Source organism: Emys orbicularis, chromosome 21 (genome assembly GCF_028017835.1).
Source record: "Emys orbicularis isolate rEmyOrb1 chromosome 21, rEmyOrb1.hap1, whole genome shotgun sequence".
In the NCBI taxonomy this organism is placed as follows: Eukaryota; Metazoa; Chordata; order Testudines; family Emydidae; genus Emys; species Emys orbicularis.
Window position 1 is genome coordinate 690847 of NC_088703.1, and position 12073 is coordinate 702919.

At 63.7% G+C, this 12073-nt stretch overlaps 2 protein-coding genes across 2 annotated transcripts; both read right to left on the bottom strand.

The window, feature by feature from the left end:
• Positions 1 to 2111: 2111 nt before the first annotated feature.
• Positions 2112 to 4304, bottom strand: LOC135893179 (C5a anaphylatoxin chemotactic receptor 1-like). Its single transcript, XM_065420977.1, has 2 exons — positions 4238 to 4304; positions 2112 to 3488 (listed from the first exon to the last, which is right to left on the bottom strand). Exons 1-2 carry the CDS (start codon positions 4254 to 4256, stop codon positions 2437 to 2439), a joined length of 1071 nt encoding a protein of 356 aa, XP_065277049.1. The 5' UTR covers positions 4257 to 4304; the 3' UTR covers positions 2112 to 2436.
• A 4982-nt stretch (positions 4305 to 9286) lies between these two features.
• LOC135893241 (C5a anaphylatoxin chemotactic receptor 1-like) lies at positions 9287 to 10348 on the bottom strand. Its single transcript, XM_065421041.1, has one exon. The coding sequence runs from the start codon at positions 10346 to 10348 to the stop codon at positions 9287 to 9289; it is 1062 nt and encodes a 353-aa protein (XP_065277113.1).
• Positions 10349 to 12073: the final 1725 nt, after the last annotated feature.

A 12073-nucleotide genomic window follows, 5' to 3' on the forward strand; every position in this document is an offset into this window, starting at 1 on the left:
CCCCGACCCGTGTCCCCAGACTCCCCCCCCCGCCCCTGTGTACCCCAGGCCCCCCTGCACCCCCCTCACTAGCTCTGTGCCCCCCTGCATCCCCCCGAGCTCCCCCACATGCCCCCCCCCCGGCCCCGCTCTCACCGCTCCAGCCCGCCCGGGCCTCGCAGGCCGCAGCCACCGGGAAGCTCCGCCTCCGGCCCCGGTCCCGCCCCGTGTCCTTCCCGCAGCAGCCGCCGGGGGCCGCCCCAGCCCGGCCCGAGCCCCGGTGCACCCCCCCCCCCCTGCATTGGGGAGCTCGGGGATCCCCTCCCGGCAGGGGCCGGTGCACCCCCCCCGCTGCATTGGGAGTCTCGGGGATCCCCTCCCGGTCGGGGCCGGTGCACCCCCCCTGCTGCATTGGGAGTCTCGGGGATCCCCTCCCGGTCGGGGCCGGTGCACCCCCCCTGCTGCATTGGGGGGCTCGGGGATCCCCTCCCTGCCGGGGCCGGTGCACCCCTCCTGCATTGGGGGTCTCGGGGATCCCCTCCCGGTCGGGGCCGGTGCACCCCCCCCCCGCTGCATTGGGGGGCTCGGGGATCCCCTCCCGGCCGGGGCCGGTGCACCCCCCCCCCGCTGCATTGGGGGGGGATCTGCTCCCGGGGGGGGTGCTTGGGGGATCCCGTCCCTGCAGGGGCTGGGGCTGGTACATGCTCCCCCTGCACGGGGGGCTGGGTCAGGGTCCCCCCGTTACATTGATGGGGGGGATCCCCTTCCTGCGGGGGACCAGTGCACCCCCCCGCCCATCAGGGCTGCAGGGCACAGAGCTGGGGGGAGGGGGCTGTAGGGTTCTGGGGGTCCCACTGCCCCCGGGACAGGGGCACCCTTCATCCGCCTGCAGCCAAGCGCCCGGCTTTGCTTCCAGCTTCCAACCGGAGTCACACTCCCCCTGAGAGCCGAGGCTTTAGGGCAGGGGCCTGAGGGCCACATCGGGTTTCTGAAATTGTATGGAGGGCCGGTTAGGGGAGCCTGTGCCTCCCCAAACAGCCAGGCGTGGTCTGGCCCCCAACCCCCCCCCGCTTCTCGCCCCCTGACAGCCCCCCTGGGACTCCTGCCCCATCCAACCCCCCTGTTCCCTGTCCCCTGACGGCCCCCCTGGGACCCCTGCCCCATCCACCACTCCCTGTTCCCTGACCAGCCCTGGACCCCCCACCCCGACTGCCCCCCGCTGCCCCATCCAATCCCCCCTCTCCTTCCTGACTGCCCCCCGGGGACCCCTGCCCCATCCACACACCCCCTGTTCCCTGTCCCCTGACGGCCCCCCTGGGACCCCTGCCCCATCCACCACTCCCTGTTCCCTGACCAGCCCTGGACCCCCCACCCCGACTGCCCCCCGCTGCCCCATCCAATCCCCCCTCTCCTTCCTGACTGCCCCCCGGGGACCCCTGCCCCATCCACACACACCCTGTTCCCTGTCCCCTGACGGCCCCCCTGGGACCCCTGCCCCATCCACCACTCCCTGTTCCCTGACCACCCCCGCTCCTGACTGCCCCCTGCTGCCCCATCCAATCCCCCCTCTCCTTCCTGACTGCCCCCGGGGACCCCTGCCCCCATTCAACCCTGTTCCCCGCCCTCTGACCGCCCCCCATCCACTCCCTCCGAACTCCCCTGCCCTCTATCCAACACCCCCGCCCCTGCTCCCTGCCCCCTTACCGCGCTGCCTGGAGCACTGGTGGCTGGCGGTGCTACCGCCGCGCCGCCCAGAGCACCAGGACAGGCAGCTGCGCCGCCCGGCGTCAGCCACGCCACCACGCAGCACAGAGACCGGGTCAGGCCCCGGCTCTGCAGCTGCGCTGCCCCAGGAGCTCGCAGCCCCACCGCCCAGAGCATTGCGCCAGCAACGCAGCGAGCTGAGGCTGTGGGGCAGGGGGTACAGCAGGAGAGGGGCCGGGGCCAGCCTCCCGGGCCAGGAGCTCAGGGGCCGGGCAGGAGGGTCCCGCGGGCCGTAGTTTGCCCACCTCTGCTGGGGCAGGGATCAGGGCCGGGCACACGCAGCCCTATGCTCCAGGCTCCCACAGGCCAGCCAAGGAAGGGGGCAGGAGAGGGATCGCCACAAGGCCGTGATTTATGGATGATCTGTATTGCAGCGGCACCGTACACATGCAGAACAGAGACAGTCCCTGCCCCCAGAGCTTCCAGTCGGAGCAGTTCAGTGGTAATACGGAGCTAGCCCCTTCGCTGAGGGGCTGCAGGATGCTCGGGGGGCAGCAGATCTTACTGCCCCCTCCAGCCGACTCTGCAGAGACTCCCTCAGCGACCACGCAAGGCACAGACGTGGTACCCGCAGGGCACAGCATCTCAGCATCCCACAGGGCACAGCAGCTGGGGTGCGAGCATCTCGCCTGCTCAGTCCAGTCCAGTCCCCTGCTCTCCTGGTCCTGCCCGAGCTGGGGGACCCCCATGGACCTAAACCTGCCCGCTGCTCGTGGAGGTGAGCTGAGCCTGGGCCTCACCCCCTAGGTCTGCCCCCTCCTCCTGGAGGATGTCAGCCAGGCGGCTTTGCACCAAGCCCCGGAAGCCCCGGCTCATCCCCACGTAGATGATGGGGTTGAGGCAGCTGTTGACGTAGGCCAGGCTGACGACGAGGGGCTGGGTGGCATCTGCCAGCTTGTACAGACGGGCGCTGGGGGTGTGGGCGGCCAGGATCAGCCCCACCACATGGTAGGGCAGCCAGCAGGCAAAGAAGCCGACGATCACTACCAGCACGACCACCGTGGGCCTGTGCCATCGGACCAAGCAGCTACCCTGGACGCGGGCCAGGACCAGGCCGTAGCAGGTGGCGATCACCACGAAGGGGACCAGGAAGCCGGCGGCGAAGCGGAAGGTAGCGATGGACACCTCAACGGCGGTCTGGTAACTGGACACTTGAGCGTACTCCAGGACACACGTCACTTTGTCTGAGAACGCTTCGGCGTGCGTCTTCCGGAAGATGAAGGTTGGGAGGGTCATGAGCAGAGCCAGGAGCCAGGCTGCCCCACTCATGCCCCAGGCCAGCCGGGTCGTGCGGTGGTTCTGGCACCAGATGGGCCTGGTCACCAGGGCGCAGCGATCCACGCTGATGGCCGTCAGGAGCAGGATGCTGGCAAACATGTTCAGGATGGTGAGGGATGGGAGCAGCTTGCAGGCGAAGTCACCCAGCTCCCAGCGGTTGCCGCGGGCCACGGGCACGGCCAGGAACGGCAGCGCCAGGCAGCACAGTAGGTCGGCCACCGCCAGGTTGAGGAACCAGACGGTGTTCACCGTGCGCTTCATCCCGTAGCCGATCACCCAGATGACAGCCGCGTTCCCCGGCACGCCCAGCAGGAAGACGAGGGAGTAGAGAACCAGAGACGCCCACAGGACTGGGGTCAGCTGTGGATCCGTCGTGTTGAAGACGGGCGCAGTGAAGTTAGGGTACGAGTCAGGATCGTAGTAATCATACAACTCGGTGGCGTTCATTCTGCAGCAGGATCTGCCCCCTGAAAACCAATTCGAGTTGAATAAAATTCTCTCCCTTTTCTGCTCTGAAATGGCACCATCCCCCCAAGGCCCGGTGCTCGCTGCAGGAGCCAGCCAGGCCTGGATGTATCTTTGCATAGACCTGGCGACGGGGGACGGAGGGGTCCCCTGTAGGCACCGCAGCCCCTTCCCGTGCTGGTGTTCCACCCCCAGCAGCTGAGCCAGAGGCTGGTCCCACGCTTGGAGGAGCCGTGAGAGCCCGACAAGGCCACGTGAATGATTTCACCAACCAGCCCCCGGCTCAGCAGTTCCAGGCCCCGTGATTTCTCTGTGGGTTAGAGACACCCAGAGCCACAGCCGGGACTCCTGCCTGCTGGATAAAATCCCCCCACACCATGTACATGCCGCAGCCACATCCCGGCCGGGAGGACCCTGCTGCAGGAGTCTCTGCCCACGGCCCAGTGGATGCAGTAGTGCCCCCCCATTTCTGTGGCACTCCAAGGGCTAATTCCTGCCACCTTGGGCGTTGCCGTGGCATGGGACGGGGCCCTGCTCTGACGTCACCCTGGCCTGCAGCGGTGGGGGAGTGACTGACGCAGTCACACTCAGCGCGCCCGGCTGAGACTGGGGCCCGGTTGTGCCAGGGGCTGCACGCAGAGTGAGAGACAGGCTCTGCCCCAAAGAGCCGGCAATGCAAACGGACAGAAGAGGGCTCGTTCTCCCCACATGGCAGCAGGGGGCTGAGGCCTGGAGAGGTGGAGTTACTCACCCCAGGTCGCAGTGGGCATCAGTGGTAGAGCTGTGCGTTGGAGCCAGGTCTCCTGAGTCCCAGCCCGGTGCCTTCCCCACTGGCTCACCCGCCTCTGCTGGGGCTTCGGCTCCAAGCTGTCCCCACCCAGGCGTGGGCCGGCCGCTGCTGCGCTCCGTGGGTGGGAGTCGTCGCTGCTTCCCTGCCGCATAAAGGGAAAACTCAGCCCAGGGCACCCGGACCCCCTGCCCCGCATGCCCCTCCCTGAAGAGACCCAGGCCCAGCTGGAGCTGGCCCTGCGGTTTCCTTTGCATCACACCAGAGCATTGGGCAATGGGGCCTGGCTGCCGGGAGGAGGAAGCTAAACTAAGCTGCAGAAGATGGGGAAGCTGGGAATTCTGCAGCGGCAGCAGAACGGGCCGGACGCGTGGCCGGGAGGGGCTGTGGGGGGCTCTGGCCAGAGCCGGGCGTGAGGATGGGGTGATGGGACATTCCGGCGTCTGGGCTCTTCCCGGCCCGGGGCTCCCCCTGTCAATGCGCCAGCTCAGGCAGGGCGGACGCAAGCACAGGCTGTCGGGGCCAGGGTAGAGGGGGTTACTCACTCAGCTGTCACACACGTGAACAAGGCGTGTCATGGACACAGCCGCAGACGGTGCTGGGGATGATTCAGGGGGCCTGGGGCAAAGCAATTTCGGGGGCCCCTTCTATAAAAAAAGTTGCAATACTATAGAATACTGTACTCTCGTGGGGGCCCCTACGGGGCCTGGGAAAATTGCCCCACTTGCCCCCCTCTGGGCGGCCCTGGCTGCTCCTCAGAGTAGGGCTGGCCGGGGGCCCTGTCAAAATGTGCTGGTGAGAGACTCCCCACTCGGTGCCTGGCTACTCTGCAGCATCACAGCCGGGACTGGAGCGGGATCTTCCCAGCATCCCACAGGGCAGCTCCCACTCACCCCCAACACCGACCAAGAGCTCAGGTCCCCCAGAGGGAGGAGGGGGCTTTAGCGGTGCTCGCAGAGACCTGACAAATTCACAATGCCCAGCATCCAGGGCGTGGCCAGCCTGGACCAGCCCAGGGTCCCTCTAGCCCAGTCTTCAATAGAGGCCATTGCCCACTGCTGCAGAGACGGTGATGGGATAACATGCCCTCCACAACGCCCCTGCCCGGTGAGGGGTCAGCTCCGGCCCCGAAGCAGGGGGACTGGTAGCCCTCCACAGAGCGGAGATAGGGGCCACTTCCCCAGGGGCTGGTGTGCTAAGAACTCCACCCAGAACCTCTGCAACAGCCCACAGCCGCTTGCACAAGTCCCGGCATTTCTGCATTTCTAACTCCTACAGCTCCCCCCACCCCACACACCCCCACAGCTGAGTATGAGCTGGGACAGCTGCCACCCTGGGCAGGGGTGCGGGGGCCGATTGCGTCAGCAGCTGCCGGTTTGCTTAGGGCAGCAAGAACATTCCCCAGCTGTCCTGTGAGCAGCCTCCAAATAAACACCAGAAACGAGAACTGGGGTTAGTGTCTTGCTACTGCCCTGGGGGGTGGGGGAGAGGCCTGGGCCCAACTGCCAAACGTCCCCCCCCCCCCCCCCAGGATCCTGCTGGTCCCAGGGTCAGATGTGTAACCAAATCAGCCACCTTTCAGCTGGGCTCTGGATTTATTGGCGGTGGGGGCAGGGGCCTGTCCTTTACAACCCCTAAGACAACAGGGGGCCAGGATAGGATTGGGGCCTTTAGGTGCGACCATAATTCACAGGTTTCAGAGTAGCAGCTGTGTTCTGTATCCGCAAAAAGAACAGGAGTACTTGTGGCACCTTAGAGACTAACAAATTTATTTGAGCATAAGCTTTCATGGGCTACAGCCCACTTCATCGGATGCATAGAATGGAACATACATAATTCACAGACTCACTGGAGATGTTTCTGCTTGCACCCTCCTGGCCAGCGTGTGCTGTCCCTGAGAATAGCCAGGTCTCTGTGCTGCCCCTGCCCCTGCCGCTCCCTCGCTTGTGGCACATCGAAAAGCCCCCAGCACCCAGCGGCTGGGCTCCTTGGGTCGTGACCCCCCTGCACCGGCCCGGATCTGACCGCGGGATCAGAGTCCTGGGGCCAGGGAACGTCACGCTCCGCGTCCGCTGGGAAGCACCCGACTCGGTGTGCTTCAGGGCCACGGACTGAGGCAGAGGGAAGCCCCTCACCCTCCGCTCATCGGACCCCAGACCCCACCAGGCACCCAGCCTGTGGCGCCTTTCAGACACCCTGCTTTCATGGCCTGCCCCCGCCCCATGGCAGCTGTCTCCAGCTACGTCCCATGGCAGACGCCCAGGAAAACGCCAGCGCTCATGAGCTCAGCTAGGAACAGTGCTTCTGCTTTTCAGTTTTTAACCCAGAAGCACCAGCCCAACATCCCGACAAACTCCAACGCAGCGACAAAGAGGCACGTTTATTCACTGAACACGGGGAGCGGTTATTCGGGGCTCCTGGGAGCAGCACCGCGCGCGGGGGGGGCTGGAATCCGAAGGACCCCCACTGTGTGGTGCATGAATTGGTCTGCATAGGGGACCCTGGCAAAGAGAGACCTCTGGACAGTGTGTGCAGAACCAGCGCCCCGAGAAGCCCAGCCTTGTGGACAGCGCCATAAACTGCTAAATGAAACACACACCCCCAACCCTCCCTTCAGGGCGTGGCAGCCCCATTCCCAGCCCCTCGGGTGCCTTGTCCCCCCACCCCGGCAAATAAACAGGTGGCTTCATGCCCCCCCAGACTCCCCACACTCATCGTCACAGCAAGAGTCAAGGAGAGACCCGGCAGCAGCCACGTCTGTGTTTATGGCAAACCTGGAAATACCCCCAGGATCACATTGGCGCTGACCCAGCGGGTGACGGAGGGGCCTCGCCCGGGGTAAGTGGCAGCAGAGCCGCGTACAGGCTAATGGAGGAAGGCAGAGCGCCAAGCAGCAAGCCACAGAGCCACGTGTTTATCTGCTGGGGCAGGGGAACCTCAGCCCAGGGGCAAGGGGGAGCCGCAGGGACCGGGGCTGCCAGGCCCCGAGGGAGCAATGCACAATCACACGGGGCTGGAGAGAGGGTCATGGTGAGACTTCCTGGGGGGTTCCGGGACCACGGATCAGGGCAGGACTCACACTTCGTCTGCCCAGCCAGTCCCAGCTGCTCCAGAGGCCGGTGTGCAGGGATGAGACTCGAGGGGTGACGGAGCTGGAGCCGAGCCCTGACAAGGGATGGCCGCTGTCTGTGGACGTTGTGAGGTGAAGCTGTTGGTTCAGTTCAATCGGTGTCTGGCCGCACAAACCAGCAGGAAGGACGCAGGACAGCTCAAGATAAGCCACTACCCAGCAAATGCCTGAGTGCTGGTAGGAGATAGCGCCAGGCCAGCCCGAGGCCTGTGCACGCCCGCGAGCAAAGGGACTCGAGCGTTTGTAACAAGCGTCTCCTGGGGGGGGGGAGGCTGTTTGGGGGGCCTGGGTGACATGCAAGAGCCGCTGGGGCAACTTCAGACGCCGGCCCTGTCTAGATCCCCATTGCAGAATGGTTTTAGGTAGGAGAGAAATGGTCGCAGACTGTGTTTTTAAAACCCTTTCCCCCTTTAAATGTTTGTTCCTATGGTTAAAACAATACTTTGGCTTGCTGGGCACCGGCTCCCAAAGGGAAGCCCAGAGGTGCCAGGACTCACTCAGCCCCCCTGGGTCAGCACAGGGTGCTGTGTCCCAGGCCTGGGCCTGGCAGAGGTGCACTCAGACCTGTCACCTCCTGGGAAGTCTCTCCCTGGCCCAGTCAGTCAGGGGCTGGCTCGTGCCCTGGAGCAGGAGGGTGATTTCCTGCCAGTCGTCCTCCCCCACGACACAAAACCCAAACCACCAACATTTCCGGGATGGTGCCTCTGTGGGGTGCTGGGGGGGCGGGGCGGGGGCGGTTGGCTCCAAAAACCTAATCCCCAAAATCCCAGCCCTAAAAGGGGGAAGTTACAGAAAATTCCGAGCCTCTGGCAACAGGGGTGGGAGGCTAGAAACTCTCCCGTAATCTTCCCCCGGTGGATGCTGCTTGCCGCAGCTTGCACAGGGGCTGCTTGCATGGATACCCATGGGCGCCTGGCTCTCAGGTGCTCGGCCGCACCCATGCAGAGTGCGTGCCCAAACGCTGCCCCGTTCCGACCTGTGCTTCACACCCTGGGCTGGTGCCGACGACTGCATAAGGGGCAGGGAGAGTCACGCCCTGCGGCCCTGGGTCTCCGTAAGCCCCGTGCTAGGGAGGGCGGGTCTCTGTCGCCCTCTCATGGCTGATTTGCGGAATAGGGTAACAGGCTACTACTGCTGCCCGGCAGAGGAGTTACCCACGTAGCTTGGGAGAGAGGAGCCGAGGCCAAGGGCCACCAGCTCCAGCCTGGCTCTTGGATTGGCAAGCACCCAATGCAGGGCTCCTGCCTGGGACAGCTGCAGAGCTGAGGGTGAGGCTCCGTACGCCACATCTCTATAGTTAGCCTCCTGGAGGCAGGTTCTCTCTCGGAGGACCCCAGCCAGACAGGAGACCCCACTGCATGGAGGTCTCCAACCACAGAGAGGACCCTAGCCAGAGAGGAGACCCACGCAGAGTGTGGCCTGTAGCCATGGAGATGTGGTTGTAGAGCGATTCCGGGTGTTGCTCCAGTCACGTCTCTATGGCAGAGGGGTTGTTGCGGGTGGGGCCAGACTCGGGGGAAGGGATGGAGAAGGAATTTGGGGCAGGGGGACATGGGGAACTGGAGATTGGGGGGAATCAAGGCAGGAGCTGGGAGGGTAGGAAGGGGAGTGAGGCACCAAAGGGTTGGATGATGGGGAAATAGGAGAATGAGAGCATGACTATTCAGATATGCAAATATAGAGGCGGCACTTTGTGCATTAAATCACCGTCTGCCCCACCCCACAGCCTGCAGGGCCTGGGGGGCGCAGGGGCGGTGGCCGCACGGCTGTGCGCCCTGCACGAACCCCCCAGGGTAACGACAGCGAGCGAAGGGGAGGCAGCCATCGCCTGACATGTCACAAGCCCGGCCCGCAGTGGGGCTGCCGGGGGCCCGTTCCCCAGCTCACACCCCGATGCTCCGGTCCTCCATCGTGGACTTGGTCTCCTGCGTGAATCTGGTCTTCTTCCTGCCGTCACCCACAGAGAACGAATCCTCGCTCAGCACGTTGCGGAGGATGGTCTTCAGCGAGCGCTGGAACCGGTCTTTGAAGTCCTGGCCCATGATGACGTAGATGACGGGGTTGAGGCAGCTGTTGACGTAGGCCAGACCCACAATCAGGGGGTCGGACTCAGAGGCGCCTTTGTACAGGCTCGTTCTGGACTTGGTGGCAGCCAGGATCAGCCCCACCACGTGGTAGGGGAGCCAGCACACGAAGAAGCCGACGATCACCACAAGAATGACCTTAATGGTCTTGCGCGAGCGAGTGAAACGGCTCCTGTGGACGCGGGCCAGGACCAGGCCGTAGCAGGTGGCAATCACCACGAAGGGGACCAGGAAGCCGGCGGCGAAGCGGAAGGTAGCGACGGACACCTCGATGGTGGTCTGGTAACTGGCTACTTGAGCGTACTCCATGACACACGTCACTTTGTCTGAGAACGCTTCGGCGTGTGTCTTCCGGAAGATGAAGGTTGGGAGGGTCATGAGCAGAGCCAGGAGCCAGGCTGCCACGCTCACGCCCCAGGCCAGCCGGGTCGTGCGGTGGTTCTGGCACCAGATGGGCCTGGTCACCAGGGCGCAGCGGTCCACGCTGATGGCCATCAGGAGCAGGACGCTGGCAAACATGTTCAGGATGGTGAGGGATGGCAGCAGCTTGCAGGCGAAGTCACCCAGCTCCCAGCGGTTGCCGCGGGCCACGGGCACGGCCAGGAACAGCAGCGCCAGGCAGCACAGTAGGTCGGCCACCGCCAGGTTGAGGAACCAGACGGTGTTCACCGTGCGCTTCATCCTGAAGCCCGTCACCCAGATGACAGCCGCGTTCCCCGGCACGCCCAGCAGGAAGACGAGGGAGTAGAGAACCAGCGACGCCCACAGGATTGGGGTCAGCTGTGGATCCGTCGTGTCGATGGTGGGCGCAATGAAGGTAAAGTCAGGATCGTAGTAACCATCCAACTCGGTGACGCTCATTCTGCAGCAGGGTCTGTATCCTGTAAACAAACAATAAAATACAAAGGCTAGTCGCTTCCTGCTACTCTGCGGGAATGGCACCGTAACCGCATAGTTGTATTAAAACACAGATCCAGATTGGCCTGTGGAACTCACCAACATAAGATCTCTGTGAGGCCAGGAGCTTAGCGGGATTTTTTTAAAAGGACTGAACATTTGTGCTCATGGGACCGCCTGGCGTCCCGCTGGGAAGGACTCAGGAAGTGTGGCTGGGATCTAAACTGACTGACAGGCGTTGTGGGGGGGACCTTTCCCTGTGGACAGGCTGCTCCCCCTTGGGAACTGGGCTGAGGCCCCCAGCGCCTTTCGCACAGGCCAGCGAATGCCCATTGGAGGCTAAGGACCTGGGCCCGAGCATCTCCGCGCTCTGCTCCCAGGCTGCCCAGTTGCAGGACGACTCTGCATTGTGAAGCCAGTTGCCCAACATCGCGTCCTTCCCGTGATGAAAGAGGAAAGCCGTGTAATTGGGGCAGGAAGGAAAAAGCAACTGCTATTTATAAAGCACTCTCTCCGGGCGAGGGCCCTGATCCGGGAGGCGTGGGCAGCAATGCCTACAGGACTGGGCCCTCGGTGAAAACCCCCGTCTGATTGGTGCAGGTTGCTGCGCTGAGCTGGGCCCCACGTGGGTAGCAGTAAGTGCCTGAGCTCGGCATCTCCCCCTGCTTTAGGCTGGTGACAAGAATAATGTGATCGTGCAACAGCAGAACCTCAGATTCACAGATTCTCTCCCCAGCTCGGGGAGGGGAGTGGGTCAGAGCACGGAGCTGGGAGCCAGGACTCCTGGGTTCTATTCCCAGCTCTGGGAGGGGAGTGGGAGCTATTGGCTACCCAGGGGCTGCTGGGAGCCAGGACTCCTGGGTTCTATTCCCAGCTCTGGGAGGGGAGTGGGAGCTATTGGCTACCCAGGGGCTGCTGGAAGCCAGGACTCCTGGGGTCTATTCCCAGCTCTGGGACGGGGGTGGGAGCTATTGGCTACCCAGGGGCTGCTGGAAGCCAGGACTCCTGGGTTCTATTCCCAGCTCTGGGAGGGGGGTGGGAGCTATTGGCTACCCAGGGGCTGCTGGGAGCCAGGACTCCTGGGGTCTATTCCCAGCTCTGGGAGGGCAGTGGAGTCTAGTGGCCAGAGCAGGTGATGGCGCGTCAGCATGTACAGTTGCTAACGAAGCTAAACGTGCAGAAATGAGGCTCTTTAGCAGATGGCAGCTCCAATGCTGCGGAGTTTCTAGCCACAGAGCAATCCAATTTCCCAAAGGCAGAGTTTCGTAAACACAGGAGCCCTCCTGCCAGGGCTCGAAGCAGGCTGGGTGGTCATAACTATTGGGGGACGGACAGCTCAGGGCGTGGGGGTGCCCGGGCACCAGACACGTATCGGAGCTAGTTGGCAGAGCAGTGTGGTTGTACACCGATCCAACCAGGCTGGGTTAAACGCAGCCCAAGCCCCTAGCTGCCAAAAACAGTGACTTAAACTATTTTAACTGAACTAGAGAACAGAACCGGGAAAAAATCCCTGGTGCAGGGGAAGTCTCAAGCCTGGTGCACACAGGAAAGTGTGACCGGTTCCACCAGTCGAGTTACACGGGGGTAAGCCGCCGAGGGGGCATTGAGTCCAGTATCAGAGGGGCTTTTTCCGGTTAGCTCCAACTCCTTCCCAAGCAACCTCAACTACACTGAAAGCCGCTGCTCTGA

Bases quoted from the DNA above. Each gene is read 5' to 3' on its own strand.
- LOC135893241 (XM_065421041.1), bottom strand. From the start codon at position 10,348: ATGAGCGTCACCGAGTTGGATGGTTACTACGATCCTGACTTTACCTTC.